Source organism: Hetaerina americana, unplaced genomic scaffold (assembly GCF_022747635.1).
Source record: "Hetaerina americana unplaced genomic scaffold, ioHetAmer1.1.p SCAF_8, whole genome shotgun sequence".
Lineage (NCBI taxonomy): Eukaryota > Metazoa > Arthropoda > Insecta > Odonata > Calopterygidae > Hetaerina > Hetaerina americana.
This window is the reverse complement of record NW_027287427.1, coordinates 51,370,309-51,390,790: the sequence shown is the minus strand read 5'-3', so window position 1 is coordinate 51,390,790 and position 20,482 is coordinate 51,370,309. Positions and strand designations below refer to the sequence as shown.

Sequence of the window (20,482 nt, the reverse complement as noted above, 5' to 3'; positions counted from 1 at the left end):
CGCTGCAGCCGTTTGTGGAAAATTTGTATGAGGAAAGAGATAATTATAATACAAAATTTCATCCAGCCTAGTGGAACCTGTATTAAACGACGGATGATTTTCAGTACATGGGCTATTTCCGAGTGATTTTTCGAAGGAAATTTTCAACACACCAACTACGTTTTTAAATTGCCTGGTACCGTTTGAAATTGAATGCTTGTTCAGAAAATAAAAAGGATCAAACCTGGAACCTGTGGTGAATACAGAGTCAGTTAGAGAGATGGAGAGTATGAGTGTGTGTATGTGACTGAGAGAGAATGAGAAAGGACGACGGGATTGATGGTATTCCACTAAAATATGGCCTATGTGACGTTTCTCGAATATGCAACTCTAATGCTCCTTCAGGATATTCAAATTCGAGACTCTCGAAAAATAAATTCATATTTATCCTGTCCCTAAAAAATTCATCGAATGTAATTTTACTTCCGTTACAAATTTATTTTTTACCTCAACTATTTGAGCGGTTACTTATTTCAGCGACGAGCATGTGGGGAAAGCCTCGCCTCAAATTTGAATACGGATTATCCGTCTCTCCTCTTTTCAAGTACCTGGCTGCCGTCCATATCTTAAATTCTCTCCTGAAATAGTCATTGTATTGCAAGTTGTATGCGGACGCAAGTGACTCATTTTTTTCCCTCCTTCGCCGATTAGAGCGATTGATTGAATGATCGGTCGGCGAGAATTCAGCCCCCATTCTTCCTCGGGATTTTTTATTACTTATTCTCCTTCAAAAATTTGAATTATTCACTCTTCCTGTCTCTCTCTCTCTCTCTCTCTCTCTCTCTCTCTCTCTCTCTCTCTCTCTCTCTCTCTCTCTCTCTCTCTCTCTCTCTTGATGGTAAAAGATTTCCCCCCAGTTCGGTTCCATTTGGTCAATAGAGTTAAGAAAAGTTAGAGTGGGCATGACGTAACTCGAAGTGGCAGCAACATCAACCAATGTGCCAATGTCACGTACCACACGGCTGTTGGTGTAGATGAGTCGGTGGCAATCAGCATGCACACAGAATTCAATAGTTTACTTATAAGATGACAAAACCATAGTACTTATTGTAGTTAACTATTTCTGATTTTTTAGACTTAACCGATACTAGTACCAGAGAGAAATATTTACAAATCCTAACAAAATAAGATAGCAAAGAACTTTAACGTAAAATTTAGTATGCAGTATAGGAGTTTTCTAATAGATTATCCTTGCATGGACTAGTTTAGATTAGACGTGACCAGTTTCAGCATTATCTGTAAATCCTACGATGTTGTAAATAACGTATTAAAGTATTCAAAAAACTTAGTGATTATTAAATATAATTTATTACACGTCCAAATCTTTGTGCTGTTCAAATAATTCGACAGAGTGCCCATAAAATGATTGCACATCACAAAACCTTAGTCTTTTAATAATTAACATTTAATGTTGACTTTCATTGTTGTTTGAATTATTTTAATCACGAAGCAGTTCCTCAAAGTCACACCGAAAACCATTTCCTATACTTGTCGAATGGTTTTCGCGAAGATTCAGTGGAGTAGCGATCATAATTTTGGCGTAAAATAACTTTTGTACGTAAGTGGTGTTTTTGAACCGCTGCGCAGAACACGCCTATCTCTCTCTGAGCATTGAATGCTCACACTATTCTCCATTGAATATGATCACGGCAAGTTCGGCGTATATGCGATGGGACCGCAGAACTCGTAATTACTGCAATTGTCGTTCACGTAAAATAGTGTTCGATTGCTGAAATTTCAAAACAGATAATAAATGAGTGACGCTTTGACGTCACGAAACCAGTGGAGAATAATTATTTACGCGATACGAATCGATTTACGCAAAAAATTCCATCGAAATTCGGTTTTCTTGGTTATCCATTGAGGACAGTGGTACATACGAATGGCATTTTAGAGGAGGGTGGGAAATTTGTAATGCTTATTATTATTTTTTTCAACGGAAGATATCGCTCAATGACAAAAAAGTGTTACTGGAAATATTCTTGAATTTGTGTTGGGGTATTCAAGTCTTTAACGATGGGCGGAAACTACTCGGTGAGATGCTGAATTTTAACTTCCATGCATTACCTTTCCTGAAATCCCAAGAAATCTTTCGGCAAAACGATCTACTCATTCTGATTTGGGCATGGAATTTTAATTTTTTCACTCAACGAAAAATCGTATTTCATGCTCTATCGCCAGCGAAGAAAGAATCAAAAAGAATAATCAAAAAAACTGCGACGAAATTGGCCAATATGAAGTGATTTTTTACTTGCTTAATTTTCTTGAATAATGCATGCCTAAAAACTGTCGTCGACCTAAATATTCACTGCCCTAGCTAAAAAATTTCCATCAAGCGAGTTGTGACCGACCAAAAATCAACAAGTTAAGTGGCGATAAAAGAAGTAAATATCAAGTTGACGAAAATAAAAAGTGACACCAAGGATGAATGTAAAATTTTGTGTTTTATTTGTACATATGAATGAATCACAAATAGAAATGTTGAGTACTTATGTGGTATAAATGATAAAAACTATCGTCAGCACTTCCATAGCGGCGTATGACGGTACGCCGGGGTAGTTAATATTTATATATTCATGATACCATCTGTAAGAGGCGTAAATTCAATTGCTACAAATAAGAGGCAATAATACTATAACTGATTGTGAAAAGAATCACTGTTGAAGGTTTTAATGTTAATCTTGCAATGTTTAATTTTTTTAGTACATTAACTTGACTCAATTTTACTATTATCATTTTCAAGATGAACAGTACCCCATATGGTCTTGTCTTATACGTTCCTGGAGTCTTTCACATACCTATCCCGCGACGTATAATACAAGGATTGTACAAAAGGTATCGGTAACAATTTTTCCTGACGTGTGCGTGAAGTACTGCATTCAGACCGTCGGTTAAGTGTGTCGAAAATCGTGTCTCTTTGCGAAGACCTTCCACTACGGCATCGCGACGATTCCTCAGCCCCCTTACATTACCGACTTGGCGTCAGCAGACCATATCATATTCCCAAAAGTGAAATCCTCCCACAAAGAACACCTCCACGAGACCCTTAGTGCCGTCAAAGCAGCTTGCACGCGTACCCCTAATGACCTATCGGGATCCGCCTACCAGGGAGCCTTCACGTCGTGGAAAAATCGCTGGGAAAGTGCGTCGACGCTCAAGGGATATACTGTGAGGAATTGTGGGGCATTGTAGCAATATCTGAAATAAATCTATTTTCCGAAATATTTCCCGATATTGCAATATAAACCATGTATACGACTTGAGGCAAGACACTGAAAATCTCAAACCATTTTCTTAACTATGATCCGTGAAGAAAACTGTACGAAACTCGTAAGACGAACCGAAATTTGGTTTAATTACGAGGTAGTGGTGGCAACTTGTATAATTTGTGATAGCAATTTGTAGAATTTTATTTTAATCCAGGGGAAAATGTGCTCTTACTACTTCGTCACCAAAGTTGATTTACGAGTATTTTTATAAGACCTCCAAGTCTCAACAAAGAAAAGAGCTTTCTATTTTGCCGGTGTGCGCTATGAGCTCACGCGAGGCAGGAAGTATCTTTTTCTTTAGCGCCGATACAGTAACTCTAATCTTTTTTATCCCAAAGATCCCATAAAACCATGAAGCAGGTCCCATACTCGAATCATGTACTGTATTTTTTTCTTCACAAACCCTCCTGGAGGAACAGATTTCGTCAGGAGGATTATGTTTTTCGATCGAGAAAGTCTTCAGAATAAATAAATCACGGGTTTTACCTCGAAATTTTCTATTTAATGCCCTTATTTAAAACCCTTTGGATAACTTTCTTTTTCCATTGCGCCTCCTTCATCTGCACCAAATAAAATCATTGCCGCTTGGAAAGTGTTCCATTTAACTGTGCCTATCCATGGAAGTTTTTGGGAATTGAGACGAATGGGAGTAAGAGCCGGTTTATTTTCTCACGGAGTTTGTCGAGAGATGGGGAGATAAGTTGAAAGGAAAACTGGTGGGTGGTGGCGTCTTAATGTTCTTCAAAAGGAAGGGAGGTAATGGGAGTGGGGGTGGAAGTAGTATTCAAATTCCTCCTCGTTTAACAGTCCTACATTCTTCTTCCGCCGAATCATATCTCGCTCCTCTAATACGTCTCAGCGGCTTAACTAGCCATCTTAATCTTGAGATTTGGATTTGGACCTTAACTGCAGCTTTGGAGGAAGCACTTCGAATTTTTACTTGTTTCTTGTTTCAATTTTTCTTCCCGCCCGGCCTAAGAACACATCCCCACATTGGTTGCATACCGGTCCCGGTTAATGGTCTCCTTACGGAGATAAAAAGGGACATGCTCGCCTTTTAAACCTGCATCCTTATCATAAGAGAAATATTCATTTCTCTAATTGGAGTTGTAAATACCGGCATGTATTTTAATGCCCTAATATAACCCTAAATCTATCAAAATCTTATTTTTAATCACTAAAGTCGTTAAATTAAACTAACCTCAACTAACAATACGTAGAACTGTTTCTTACCATGGGAGAAATAACGCAATATTTTCAAATTCTTTCTAAAGATCATAAGAGGAGATGATCCACTTCTAAGGTTATTTGCTCCACTAGGGAAACGGTCTGGTAATTTGAAAGAACTATCATATTCAGGGAAATGGAGAAGGGCGAAGGAAACCAGGCACAAGGTTTAGTACGCGCAACTAATTATACCAAATAGTCATATGTTAACATCCTATCCGACGAAAGTCATGCTCTGTGTTTTTCACATAGCACCCCAAGTCGTGACTGGGTTCCGCTAAAAATTCTGTCAGCAATAAGTTTCGAACCAAGATTGGGACGCCAGTACACAAACCACTGCACCATCTTGATGACCTTGATTTTTATGGTCAATATTAGTTGTCAACGACATAATATCCCTCGCAATCATTTGTAGTACATGTCGTAATACGTGTGTATTATAACGCTTAACTAATCACGGGATCTACGCCCTTGAAATAAAAAACACAGTTTTGTCAAATTTCAATTACATCATAACCCGCTGTAGATCATTTTTAAAAACAATCACACATTTTTCATTAAAATATTTTCACTTCACTCCATAGATAAGCCGCACTTCATCACAATTTCATTTGAAAACACAGAACATTTGTGTTCCCCCGTGTGGTCACTTTGCCAACAAACTTCCTTGGAAATGAAATGTAAGGAGGGTATCGCTCTATATTTCCTTGAAGGTTGGAAAATGAAAATATAAGGCAAGTGTTTTCTCGGGTATATTTCCCGCGGAATAGAAACACATTCGCACACCACCTCTGGGCTGAAATAGCGGGGGTGAATTGTTTCTGCGAGGAAGTTAGAGCTGGACTGATGGCGAACGACGATTGCGTTCAATTTTTTATCCCCTTGCACGTTTGCACGCGAACTATTTTTATCCCCGCACTGTCTTTACCTTTAAAGGGCGTGGCGTGGTCGGAATATTCACTCTCAGTGGCGCTTACAGCGAGCGATAGACGCACCGAGTGTGCTGCACGCGGAAACATGTGGATGGGTTCGTTCATTAGCATAGAGACGAGGCAGAATAAACTGACCCCCGGAAACGAGGCCCGCTTATGAGCTAGGTGTGCCAAGTGTGACAGATGGAAGAGGGTGGGGATTGTATGGAAGGATTTTCACCGTTTCTCTTTGACATCCGGTCGTCTTACAACGTAGCCGTGATGGCGCGTATATATATATATATATATATATATATATATATATATATATATATATATATATATATATATATATATATAAACATATATCGAATATACGGAAACACTCACACGAGCAGTATAATATTGGGACGGCACAATAATACACAAATAAAATAGTAACATTGAAAAGGACCCTCACACGGTAAATTGTTTGAGCTTTTGGCCTTCTCCGAGGCCTTCTTCAATTAAGACTCTTACTTGAAGAAGGCCTCGGAGAAGGCCGAAAGCTCACACAATTTACCGTGTGAGTGTCCTTTTAAATGTTACTATTTTATTTGTGTTCTATTGTGCCGTCCCTTTTATAGAAAATATATTTGTTTATTTATTTATTTATGTATTTATTTATGTATGTATGTATATATATATATATATATATATATATACACATTCAAACACGAAATCCCGCCAAACGGCGAATAAATACTCATATATACAGAAACAGATATAAGGAAACGGGATAGGAACACATATAAAGGACGAACACAATAGAGGTGGGGAAGGCGGAATCGAACGGATCACAAGAGTAAAAATATTTCCTCAACCGGGACTCGAACACCGGATCTTTCCACTTGCCGGGCGGATGCTCTTAACCACTTGAGCTATCGAGGATAGTCAATTTACCCTGAGATCCGTGGGTCTAATATGTCGCCAAGCGCCCCGATTCTTTCAGCCAAGAGATGGCGTCAGGGGGCCCCCTGACGCCATCTCTTGGCTGAAAGAATCGGGGCGCTTGGCGACATATTAGACCCACGGATCTCAGGGTAAATTGACTATCCTCGATAGCTCAAGTGGTTAAGAGCATCCGCCCGGCAAGTGGAAAGATCCGGTGTTCGAGTCCCGGTTGAGGAAATATTTTTACTCTTGTGATCCGTTCGATTCCGCCTTCCCCACCTCTATTGTGTTCGTCCTTTATATGTGTTCCTATCCCGTTTCCTTATATCTGTTTCTGTATATATGAGTATATATATATATATATATATATATATATATATACACACATACTTATTTAATTAAGAATTTACAACCATTATTCTTTTTGCTATCGTGGCAATATGCGAGTAAAGGATATGTCGCGGGAAAGCCTTAAAAAGGTTGAATCCAAAGGTCGATACCAGCTTGCGGTCCATTCTCCTCTTTACCTTTCGTAATGTTTCACAAATACCTTTAAATATTTCATCAATTGACCCAGCACTTTATCCTCTACCGAAGTCGTCCTGACACCTAACCTCTGATATGGTTATATGCGTGTATCAGAGATAAGGAGATTATCGCATAATGCAAATGCAATAGCAACTTCATTTTTTGTTCTTCTTTATCCTATATGTTAGTTAAGTCCCAATTTTATATGATTTACAGAAGATCGGAAGATATTTTATGAATAAAAATCGACGAAAAGAAAAAAAATACCTTTGATCACGGAGGCATGAAATCTCGTCATTAGCGAAACATCTGCCAAACGCGTCACGCCCCTGCAATTTCAAACCGGAGATCTTCGTCTTAGAAGATAAAGGAAAATGGTTGAGGCATCTTGGAGAAGTTTAAAGGTAGTGGAGCTCAAGTAAGAAAGATTGTAACATTTTATGGAATGGTCATGTGTTTGACAGCCATTTCCTCCTCCTTTCTATCCCATTCCCAACCCAAATGCCTTACCCTACCTCACTCTCAGCGATCTCCTCTTAGGAAAACACCAGTTCCACCCCCTAACCTGACCCCAATCCCACACCCGGCCCAAGGCTGCAGCCCTGCCGGTACGAGTGGCCCACGAACACCCCATTTCCGAACGTACAACTCCCGGTTTCATGTTCATTCGCTCTCTCCCTCAAAAGGTTATCCAGGCTTCTCTTTACTTCTTATGAACATCCGGAACTCGCGAAAACTTTAAGCATGCGCACTAGGCATCGAAACTCTGAGTGAATAATCGAAATACCCTAAAGATAATCTTAGATTATTGCTAAATTTTATTTATTTAGTTTTCATGTTATCCTTCCTATTATCCTTCTTAATATTGTATGCCTCTTCGCTTCGTTTAATCTTCAGTAGTTATCCTTACCTTTATGTGATAGAATTCGACTTTCTCTCTCCCTTTCAATTATCCGTGTTACTCGCTTATAATGTTTCGAAAAGCAAAACAAGGAGTTTCACCTAGAATCGCCTTGTTTTACATTGCATTCAATGAGCTCGGAATTTTCTTATTTACCACGAATGAATTTTTAAGTTCAGGTAAGCTGCATTTTAAATTCCGCCGGGGTAAGTACTTCCTCTCTTAAGCACAAAATGCCTGATCGGCCTATCTCTGTAAAGCAGAGAGTTCTTGTGCTTTTATGTATCTTGTGAGTCGCTGATAACAGAACAATCGCTTTTTAACCTCGGCGTAAATGTCGAGGTAAAAAATGTTTATGAAATATTTGTTGTTATTCACAGTTTTGACAATTCATTATTCCATTTGTTTTAATCTTGTAAATGTTCTGTTTTGCTCTCCTAGTACGCGGTCTACTAAGTTCGTGTGCTCTTCAAGCCACCTCGGTTCTTCTACATAACTGCAACATTTCTAACAAATTAAACCCTTATATCCGTCTCTCATTCATTCTGCATTTATTGTATGTTTCCATTCGATTTTTAAATGCCCTCTTTCATTTTTTTCCTTTAATTACGGATTAAGAATTTCATATATGTGGTGCACGTTAGTAAAATTAGTGAAATATCAATTATTTATTTGTTCTGCGTTTTGTACAATTCATCTTATTTTCATTTCTATCTTTGTTTACATCTTTCACATTTAATGCTTTCCTGCCCTTAAATGCGTATTGGGCATTTTTTATGCCCTTCACTATTACATGAGATGCCTAACATTGTCATAAACACTACGTTACACAGTCATTTCGTCGCTCTTCTGCATTTTTGACTTCGATATCCCCTTTCATTTTCTTTCCTTCAATTGTATATGGAACAGTAGTGAAAATTTGATTCCTTATCACTTTCCTTTCTTCTTTTTGGTGCACGTAGGCGTAATTTAGGGAAGGAAATAAAACCCGAAATCCTCTAGCCTGGAATCGTGAAGTTAATTTTTCGCCTGGAATCTCGGCGTCTCCGTCCTTCTCGAAACCTGAGAGTGCCGGCTTAGCAGTACCGTTAAGTACCAGCGGTGAAAAGTCTTTCTCTTCCTCCTGCAAAATCTTCCCCGTCCACCGTAATGACACTTTCGCGGACGCCCGTGTTCCGTTCCTGTTTCGAGACGACCGTGAGGGTGTTATAGTCCCTCGGACTGCAATGCTGAGATCGAGATGGCATTGGGCGTGCCGCACGGCGGTAGTGTTCCTTGCGCTGCTGCGGAGGTTAACGGCAGAGTTTCCTTTCATGCGCCACCGGGAAAAAAGTTAGGTACGTACGTTTCAATTCCCGACTCCTCCGGACGAGGGAATGGAAATAAATAGGAGGAGCATGTCCGCCCGTGTCGCAGAGGAGGTGTAGGAACTACCTCGATTCCTTCCTCGTGAGGCGACGAAATCATTATAGTGCGAGAAGAAGTCACACAGGTGTGTGTCCGTTAAGGGCCAAGATGTTTCCCCTCTCCCACTTCCTCCATCCCCATCCAAGGGGTTAATGTTCTTAAGAAGAAATTAAGGAGAGAAAAAGAAATCTGTTCCTCCGTTGGCTCGGCTTCCTGTTCTTTCCCGGAGCTGGAAACTTTATTATTTGGTCCCTTTATTGCCTTGAAAGCCTCCGGAGTACCATATTACAGTCGCTCGGTTTAATCCCGATCTCGGTATCATCCGTGGCATTTCCCGTGAGCAAAATGAGCAAGGAAGAAGATGCGATAAGAGACCACGCCTTTGCGCAGAAGTGCGTGCTCATTTCCTGGCTGCTTGTATAGCTCTCCTAATGCATTCAATATCAGTTGTTTGATTATTAGAGATAACCTCTCATCCGTATCTGATTTGCAAAACTATTGGTTAAATGGTAGCATGGTTTAATAAGTACTTTTTTGAGCAACTAACAATTATAGAACATGCATTCTTACCACAAATGTATTGCACATTGCAACATTTACATCTGACAAGTGGTGGATCTAGATAATCTACAATGGGGAAGGGTGCATTACCATTATTGAGAAAAAATAATTCTGCAACCATTATTTACGACAGAAAAAATACAAAAATTATAGTAAATTTGAAAATAAATGAACTAGTTTAAAGAATGAAATATTCCAGTATTTTATATTGCCGTTCATTGTATTTTGGGGTAGTAGTAGTAGTATTTAGGGTAGGCGACTAACAGCTGAGGTCATTTGCTCCATAGGGGATGGGCAGGAAAGGATGAAGGGTGGAGAGAAACCCGGCGTCGTAATTAGCCTACTCTTTACGAAAGGTGCCAAGGGGTCCGCAGCTTAACGTCCCATCCGACGGACGGCGTACTCACTCAAAGTGCCCTCCACAAAGCACCTCAAGTAAGGATCGAGATGCCTCTGAAAAATATTCAACACCTCCGGGATTTGAACCCTGGCCCTCTGGGTGGGAAGCCAGTATGATAGCCCCCGCACCATCTCGATCCCCGGTTTCACCGATATTGAGGTCTTTTATTTTCACTTCCCAGCTATCTTTAAGAATTTATGGCCTTTGAGTGTAATGCATTTGAGATTTTTTATCACGCATCGTCTATAATCGACTGTATCATATATTTATCGTCAGGATATCACCGAATTATGCGCCGGCACATTCTCATGCGGGGATCAAGATGGTGTGGTGGCTATTATCCTGGCTTCCCACCCAGACGGCCCGGGTTCAAATCCCTGCGGTGTTGAATATTTTTCAGTGGTATCTCGATCCCTACTTGAGGTGCTTTGTGGAGGGATCTTTGAGTGAGCACGTCGTCCGTCGGATGGAACGTTAAGCTACTGACCCCTTGGCGCTTTTCGTAAAGAGTAGGCTAATGCCTACGCCGGGTTTCTCTCCACCCTTCATCCTTTCCTGTCCATCCCCTATGGCGTAAATGACCTCAGCTGTCGGTCGTCCTCCCTAAGTTCTGACACTACTACTATATTTAGAGACGTTGTATTCACAGGTCGTGATGTGTTAGAAATAAAGGAACTAAAATATTATCTGGATGTTTGGAAGAAAGTTAACATTAACTCTACAAATCGCCTTCCAGTTAAATTCGATGCTAGAATTTTTTCATTTGTGTCACAATTTGACTTAACCAAAACGTATTCATCTAGGAGCTAAATTTTTACAATTAATCTTCATACTTTCAATGGAGGCCTGTGGAAGATCTTCAATAAAATTACCAAATAAAAATAATTACCATTTCATCATTATCATACATAGATATTGTATAGTTTATATTATTATTATTATTATTTTTATTATTAGTATTATGAAACTTTAAAATCTTTTGTAGAATTTTTGACAAAACAGACAAGGTATTTTCCCTGCATATTTTTTAATTGAGAAATTAGGTCCTTTTGATCAGGATCCTAATTTTTTCCACCGTATTCAAAGTGAAGTCTAACAAGCGATAATACACCCGTGCTAATTCTTCATTCAACCCTTTCCTCTAACATTCTAGTTCTCAAGTTTTCTTTGGAATGCGACCTCCTTTGAACGTCTCGTCGTCGTCTTTAGTTATGCATACAGCAAGAACTTTCGCATGAGCTTATCGTAAATAACTTCAAACCGTACTTCAAAATTTCGCTTGATATTTCATATAAATCTCTCAGCCCTTCAAATATTCACTTTTGTTCGATACATATTTTCCCTGATTAAAACTCCCTGTATGACGTATTCACGTTCTAATTCGCTGTATTCGTTTTTACACACTGCGCCACCAAAAATCCTCAAATCTCTCCTTCCAACGGTCTCTGGCTTCGCAATTCATCCGAAGACAATCTCACCGCTCTCATTTTTAATTCATTCCTTCCTTTGTTCTCCTCTTGCTTCGCCCTTTTATAACCAGCTCCGAAAAGGCTTTCTCATTTTCTTCAAATCAACGAAAATAAATATCTGAACAAATTGTCTTCTACCACTCGCATTTGGGATGTTGTTATTTCCATTCACGTAATATGTGTACTTGTTATTTTTCCATCAGTAATGCAGACTTTAAGCATTTTAATTTGCTATGTAATGTTTTAAGACTGTGGTAGAGGGAACAACGCTAGACGGAAAGGGGAGAAAAGAATAGGCATGTTAGACGGAGTGAAGGGATGTAGAAAGTATGAGGATCAGAAAAAGGGTTTATTACCGTATAGTTTCGAGTGTCAATTAGCCACAATTAATAAGTATTATAGGTTATGTCCTTCTTTTACATGTCATTCTCATGATCTTCATGTTTTTCACCGTGCCTTTTCTCAGGGTTGATTATTAAAGCATGCACGCCAATTTGCTTTTCACTTTCCTAAAACCTGACGAGTGTTTTGTGTCCACGCTCGCATTCTTGTAAATTTTTGTCTCCGGTGAGGTGAGGATTGTATTCCCCCTACTCAGCTTCCTCTTCCCATTTTCCCTCAGACAAGAGAAGGAAATTACAGTCATATCACTCCCGCGGCTGCCTCATTTTCCCCTGAATCAACCTCCACGTCAACGTTTTTACGTTCTAATTCACTGGATTCACTTTCACACTGCGCCAAAATTCTCCTCCCAACGATCTCTGGTTTCGAGTTTATCGCAGTCCGCTATTCTTCTTAATTGCATTCATTCCATTATTCTCTCCTTCATTTGTCCAATTATTTCACCAATTTCCCAGAAAGGATTCTCGTTTCCTTTCTAAGTCATTGAAAAGGAAAAAATTAAATAAAGATTATTTTCCAGCTGAGGCCACTAAAGTATGCTTGCGTCATTTTCTCTCGCTACACGTGTACAATTATAATTTTTCTTTGTGTACATAATTTTTGTTCGAAGCATTGGGTATCAATAAAATTATTACCATGAGGTTATTGTATTCTGCAAAATCTGTGGCCCGCACACAATTTTCCTTCGTTGATTTATTCACACCTCGTCTCACGGTTGAGTCAGCATATTACAAGCATGGCAATCTGATGCATCAAAAATTGTATGGTTTTCAATATTTGAAAATAAAGAATTGGTTTTAAACGACTTCGTTCTTCTACTTTTGGGGCAGACGTTATATATCTTTCTTAAGCATTTGCCCGAATAGGACACTTCGCTCTCTCTTCCATTGATTTTTCAAACGAGTCTTAGCGTAAAACCGCGAACTATGAAGGTTTATCGTTAATCGTCACAATTTAAATATTTTTCCATCAACTATTCGACTTTCATATTGATATTTATTAATTAAGGTACATTGATAAATTTAATATTAGAGTGCCTGTCAAATTAGTTGCTTTGTGGTCCCAGGATATAGCGCCACTGCTTCTTCAAAGAATGCCGCCGAACTGGGGAACCCCTAAACCTTTACACTATAAGTTACAATAAAAAAATTGGAGCACCACATCCACTATGCCTCTCATGCTTATTTTTTCCCCGCCTACCTATATTTTCCTCTCTATTAACGTCTTACATATTTTATAGTCAATTTAAATACTTCTTGGGTACATTTCCTGTTTTTTTGGAACCTTAAATCTCCCTTACCGTTCCCAGCACCTCTTTCACTTTAATTTTGCTTTATTTACGGTCATTTCTGTTCCTCATTCTCCTGCACACCCACCCCTAAAACTTTTCCAAACCACGCAACTCTCTATTTTCAACTATAAAACTAATAGTTATATCCACTTCCATGTACCGTAGCCACCTCAATATTTCTTTTACATCTTAGGTCGAATTGGAAAATGAATTTGGAGCAGCTCTTGGTGTTAAGTAGTTGACTTTTCATTCAGCCAATTGTGCTGCCAATAAAGGGATATCTCGAACGAGGATATGTCTATTAATAATTTTTTCCTTCGCAACAGGACCCGTGGTCAACTGCACCGAGAGCGACTTCATCTGCAAGAACGGGCAATGCATCCAGAACGAGTGGCAGTGCGACGGGGACATTGACTGCCAAGACGCCTCCGACGAAACGAACTGTACAATTATGTGAGTCCATGCTAAGATGCAACATTCCCGTTGCCTTTCCTCTCCACTGTTTAGGACACCAAATTGCCTTCTTTGGGTCTTATAGGGAAAAACTATTGGTTTTACAACAGGAGTTGTATATATTTATATATACAACTCCTGTACAACAATAGTATATTATAAGTTCTATCTACAGTTAAATATTAGTAGAAGATTATTTGAAGACAGTAATACAATATATGTGTGTATATATATATATATATATATATATATATATATATATATATATATATATATATATATATATATATATATGTGTGTGTGTGTGTGTGTGTGTGTGTGTGTATATATACATATATATATATATATACACACACACACATATATATATATATATACATACAGACACACACACACAATTAAACACGAATACACACACACATTTAAACACGAAAATCCGCAAACGGCGGAAACTTAATCAAATATGGATAAGGATATATTAAAGGGAAAGTAACATACATTCAGGGCAAAAAAGGCTAATGGAGAAGGTTTAAATTTCTTGCAGAAAAAGTTTTTGATAGCGTAATTGGTAGAACATTGGTGGGGCAAGTCCACGGTCCGCATCGTTTCACTGTCCCCATTAGATGTTTTTTTGCAATTATATGTGCTTTTGTGTTTTAATCCCTTTTCTCTATGACTATATATATCTTTATTTATTTAGCTAATAATAGAAGAAAACGAGATATGAAACACCGGAAAACACAATCAAGGGGCAAATTTTCAACAGTAAGCTGCCATCAAAACTGAAAAATGAGGCCTTTTCATTGCTCTATTTAAGGAGTAAAATATTAAATTAGGGGTAAACTATTTCCGGCCTTTCAAAATTTTGAATTTTTACGATATACAAATATGTATTTTCATACAAATTACCCATTTAAGCTTTGGTTTCTGATAAACAGGGTAGGGTTGGGTACGTTTTGCGTACGGATAAGGGAACACGGTTGTATTTTAACTTATTACTGCGCACGATGAAAATCATGTTTACTCTGCTCTCATGAGACCGTCCGGACATTTTCTCATGCTTTTATCACGGAAAAAATGCTTTAGATTCCGGTATTCCAAAACGTTTTGAAGAATTATTTCTAGAAATACTAGGGCAATTCGTAGGATTTAAAATGACTTTCTAATTTTTTAATAATTCAGATAATTTAGAATATTTTTGTAAATCCCCTTTTGGTGGGAAAAATTCAGGAGTCTTTTTTGAGTACTACGTTTTCTTTGGACCCAGAGAAACCTTTTGTAAAACTCTTACTTGAATAAATTCCACAAAACTACGGGAGTTGCCGCGCCGGTAATTTTTTACGGAGTCATCTGCTAAATGTGAATTACAATGCAATAATTTTAAGGTTCAAAATTATTTGCCTTAACCGGGATTCGAACCCGGATCCCTCGATTTCCGGCCTAGTGTTTTCGCCGATTAAGCTACCGAAGCGTCCTCTCACACTCCGAAATTTTGGGGGCTGCAAACGACCAAAATGTGACCAAAAACCTTACAAACAATAGTAGCTTAACTGGCTAAAGCGCTTGGACGGAAATTGAGGGAAACGAGTTCGAATACCGGTCAAGGCGAATTATTTTTACACCATGATATTCTTGCATTGTCTTACTTGGACGTTAAAAAGTTTTTTCTCTATTACGTCGTAATGGTTCAGGCCGAAACTGTATACGATATCGTCGTGATAGTAGACTTAAACTCAAAAGCTGCGTTTAATGGATTGGGCAATTTATATACAGCATCTACTACTCTATTATTCCAAAAATGATTCCGTGTAATGAAACGAGTTGAAGTAAATTATCCCTTACGTGGCATACAAACTTATAATGTGCTTATGATATCTCTTTTACTTAAATTTTTATTTAATTAGGAATGCCTTCCCCATTCTCACTTGTTTAGGGAAATTTGGGAACCTCCGAAACTAGAACCCAAGAGGATAAGCAAAAGAACATTGCTAGAGATAAACACTTTTTCAAAGTCCATATAGGATCAAATCAAGCTGTTTTGATGAAACTGATCAAACCTGTTTTTATTAATTCAACTCGAAAATTTTTCCAAAGATATCCTCAAAGAAATTTAGTGGAAGTCGAAGGACTGAGAATTACTCCAATAAATATTTTCTCTGAGCCAGGTTTTTAAGGATACTCTTACGCATTACTCTATGATTTTTACAGAAATAAAAAAAAATGCGTTAAAGTGTGTGGAACCGCAATGCATGTGGGAAGCATCCGTCTCATCTCCACCATCTTCCCCTCCTCACCTGGCCGGAAGGTAATAATATCTCAGAGGTGGAGGAAATTACTCGCAAGTTATAATGAAACCAGCGCCGAAAGTTGCCGAAAGCCCAGAAATACCTGCCTTTATTTGTGCGATGCCACAAAGGCGTGTGGCGAGAGTGCTACCAATCCGTACTGAAGACGAAAAAAAAGAATTCTATAGGTGGATGATATTAGCGGTGTTTGAGGCAGTGATGGGGATTGTAAATCGTGGCAACTGGATTAAATAATAGGGTTATCTATAATTATCTCTTACTTACTCATTAAACCTAGGGCTGTTGAATGCGCCGCAGATACGTTATTTTAGGATGAGAGCCCGAACGACTTACACGGAGCCAGCTGCAAATGCCTTCCGGTGAGTTAACAGATAGAATATTGGGATCATTGTGCCTAAAACCAAATGAATCCCCCTTGATAAGAATAAAAAGAAAGATTGCATTATGATGAGCTGAACCAGTGGATGATTTTGCGCAACTCGACTGAAAATTTGTCAAAGATAAGCGACGCGATTAAAATGCGTTCCGATTCTGGAAGAAAGTTGTCGTTTAAGTTCAGAATATTGAAAAGTCAATCTTCGCCAAAGCAGCACGAATGGTAACGCCATGATAATACTCTTCCTCACCATATTTTATGTCAATGAAGGTATGCCGCGGTAAAAATACACATCGTCTGAATGTGATGAAAGTTGAATGCTCTTGAAACGTTTCTGCTAAAAAGTAGTTAAAGATAGATTAGACGGAATCTTGATTTCTTTTTCATCGGCAATGGGCTACCGTAAAAGATGGCTACTTAGCTGGTTTTGTCGTGTTGAGAGACTGAATGGGGGCTCAGCTGGTTCGTAGCAGCCCTGACATGCCATCATCCTTCCTGCCCATCTCTCTATTCCTTCACAGTTTCTTGCGCTGATGCCTTCCACCATCTGTTTCCCATTATCCATCATGGATCATGCCCTGATTTTCTTCCCCGCTTATGATTCCTACAGGTCAGGCGTATATGGTTCCTCGGGATGCGTCCGATTATTTTCTCCCTTGCACTTTTTGTAAGTTTATTTCCTAGGTTTCTCCTTCTTCGAACCAACTCCACCAAGTATTTTTTTCATTCATACTATATTCCTCAGACTTAGGACTCTTTAATTTAATCACAATGTGTTTAATTTGCCTTGTAGATATTCCCAATGGATATCTTAGGCACCATACATTGCTGAGAGATTGTGAATGAATCATTGGATAAACGCGCCTACCCATGGTTCCCCTTGTCGAGGGAAGGAAGGAAAGGTGTAATTGAGATGCGTAACCGCTTCTGCGTTGGCCGGGTTGCCGGAGGGTTGGGTGAGGGGCTGAGAAGTGGGGTTAGGGAGGGAGGGGAAGAGAAAATTCGCTGGAATGGACTTAGCCTTCCCTTCGAGCTATTCCTTTAACGCGATTACAGTCTACGTGATGACTTTCGTTCGCCGAGTGAAATCTCCTTTTCGACGAGCTCCTGTGAAATCGAGCGAAACTCCGACTTACGCGCACGAAAATGTTTAGTGCTAATTGAGTGTCGTCCATCGTGATGCGTAGGCAGTAGTCGGGATTGCTTCGTTCGGCTGAGATTACTGTCGGAAATGTCCTTTCGTCCCCGGTGCCGATTTAGTTGGGCTCCCTCTCCGAGAGTTACTCATCTCCTATGCTGGCTTGAGCTGTTCTTTCTTTTCTCCCGAAAGGCTGATCGTGGAAAGGTTATGAGGTCCTAAATAAAGTCAAAAGCATCATGCATGACTTCGTGTGCATTTTATAAGAAATATTCAAAAGAAAGAAACTTTCTACTTCTTACACTGGGTCTAGGAAGTAAATGTCACGAGAGGTTCGGATTCGCTGCAGCATACAAAAATGCTGCATTGTAGAGTAGCACCGCTGTGGCATGTACCCTCAATAAAGATGTGAAAAATACCAAGATTTTTGTGAATTTTGGACTCATTTGTAAAGCCAGAGAGACACTTTTAGATGAGCTTTTGGATTACTTGAGACCATGTATACACAAAACCATATAAACATAATCGAGACATTTGCTCGTATTTTTTCTAATACCTTAAACTCAGTTGCTACGAATAGGAATTATTTGGTTGAAATAAAATTTAAATCCCAGTTAAAAATGTATGCCCATTTATAATAAAGCGAGGATTAATGCATGTGCTATCAGAGAAATGTGATTTTTTTCTTTATAAGATCATCAAAGGTGAATTTATACTTACGAGCTTGGATAAAATTTTACGGAGTCTTTATATTACCATTCACCTGAAAAAAAACATAAATTTACGTATTTGGGAGAGTTGTAAGATTCAACATCTCTCATGCCTAAACAGACTCCTACTTTCATGCACATTGGTGGATTGAATAGATGCGGAGGGTTGTGCAATGGATTTTCATGCGGTGGACCCAGGTTTGATTACCGGTTGTGGCAGAATCATATGGAGGTATCTCGATCTACTTTGGAAAGGATGTTAAAATGTAGACCGCATGACCTATTTCGCTCAGTGTGGGCTGATACCGACGCTGGGTTGCTATCCACCCACTCTTTCTCCGCTCCCTGAAAATCCTTCTGCCAAATTACCCACCCATCTACGGGTGGGTAATTTGATTCAATTCTGTGCGATTGTCACATAATTTAGAGATAAGTAATTAATTCTTATTACTTTTCTACACTTTTTATTTCAATGCTAAGGGTTACGAGAGTAGAACAAGATACAATGACCAAATGTATTGTTCCTTGATGATATTAGTCTACTATCGTAATCGATATATCCTAAAAAATCGTGGGCAGTAACTAAGAATTGGTTATTTGTTTCTATTAATATATCTAATTGGGGATATTATCTAGGATTTGCATAGGCAGGATATTAGTATATTATTATCGTCATTAAATAGTATTACTGTGTACCCTCAGCGTAATCCTTAAAATAAACTTAAAATGCATGGGACGAAATGACTGTGTCTACTGTTGCCATTCGAGTTGAACACGTTCATAGCAACCAAATTCATGTTATCCCCGAGCGTGCTCTGAAGTACGTCGTTCTTGAGGGGCGGAAGTCATCCTAAAGGATTTATGAGATTTCTGGGGGTGCGTACTTTTTGAGGACAGCGGGAGGGAATCAGATAGTCCTGGGGGCGGAAAGTCCTCTTTGGAACACGTCCAAGATCGGACCCAACGATTCGATTGTGCAGCCGTGGATACCTTCCCTTTCCCTATCCCATGTTTCCATCTTTGATTCGCCTCAATTGGATGTGAGGAAGAGGAGTTTCGTTCTCCGTCCGTACTACTTCCTCTCATTCCTCCTCAGCACGCCGCATGACCCGCCCCCTCCCCTCTCTAGGTCCAGAGAAATCCCGTGTGAAAGCCCTACTGACTGCATGGTGGAGACCGGGATCAAAAGATCCGTCCCTACCGTCAAAAACGTACCGCAAAGATGGGGCGACGGACGAATGCGTCCCGATGCGTTGGGAAGGGCGGGGGTGGTCGGGGTGGAAAGGGTAGAAAGGGTGGCCGTGGGGCACAAAATCTGGAGAATCCAGGGGTTTTACCTGCTTTACCCTGTTGTTTCGGGCGTTCAATGGCTAGGAATCGCATTAAGCTTGTTGAATACATCTGGGATCCGTCGATTCTGGAATCTCCGGGAGGAAAAGTGGTGGGTGCGGAACAGGAATTTGCTGGAGCTTGTAGTCAAAGTTGACAAAAAATTCGATGCACATTTGTATCAGGACATATCGAAAGTTATGTACCGAAGAAATTTGAAATCGTCTGTTATACAAGGCCAGGAGTTCAGAGTGCAAAAATTGTCGTCGGAAATTGCGATGGTATTTTGTAATGGAAAGAACTGTAATTTGAAATTTGAAAAGAGATGATTTGACGTAAATTAGATGTCACAATAGAATGTTGGAGATAAAAAATAAATATATAATAATTATTGGAGAGGCCGTACAGGTTGTAGAATGGTAGATATCACGATTTTGTGGTTGCTAACGTACTTGGTTCCCACCAAAAGGGCCTGGATTTGAATCCCAGTTGCGGCAGATATTCTTCAGTGGTTATCCGATCCCTACTTGAAGTGCTTTGTGGAAATCACTTTGAGTGAGTACACCATCCGTCGAATGGGACGTTTAACTGTCGACCCCTTGGCTTCTTTCGTTAAGAGTAAGCTAATGCCGACGCCGGGTTTCTCTCCAACCTTCATCCTTTCCTGCCCATGCCTAATGGCGCAAATTACATCAGCAGTCCGTCGTCTTCCCCAAAATCCAATGATATTTTAAAAGAAATGCATTATTTTTGCACTGAAATTGCAATCAATTCTCATCACTGTAGAACAGAGGTACAGTGTGAGGATGTCCCCTTTGATTATGAATGCAAA

General features: G+C 39.4%; 1 protein-coding gene across 2 annotated transcripts in view; it reads left to right on the top strand.

Annotated features, from left to right (window-relative positions):
• Lrp4 (LDL receptor related protein 4) overlaps positions 1-20,482 on the top strand; it is a 686,041-nt gene that overhangs the window by 374,634 nt on the left and 290,925 nt on the right. For both annotated transcript variants that reach the window (XM_071596290.1, XM_071596291.1), the window contains exon 4: positions 13,665-13,791. In XM_071596290.1, the coding sequence (XP_071452391.1) occupies positions 13,665-13,791 (127 nt within the window). The remainder of the gene's footprint in view (positions 1-13,664; positions 13,792-20,482) is intronic.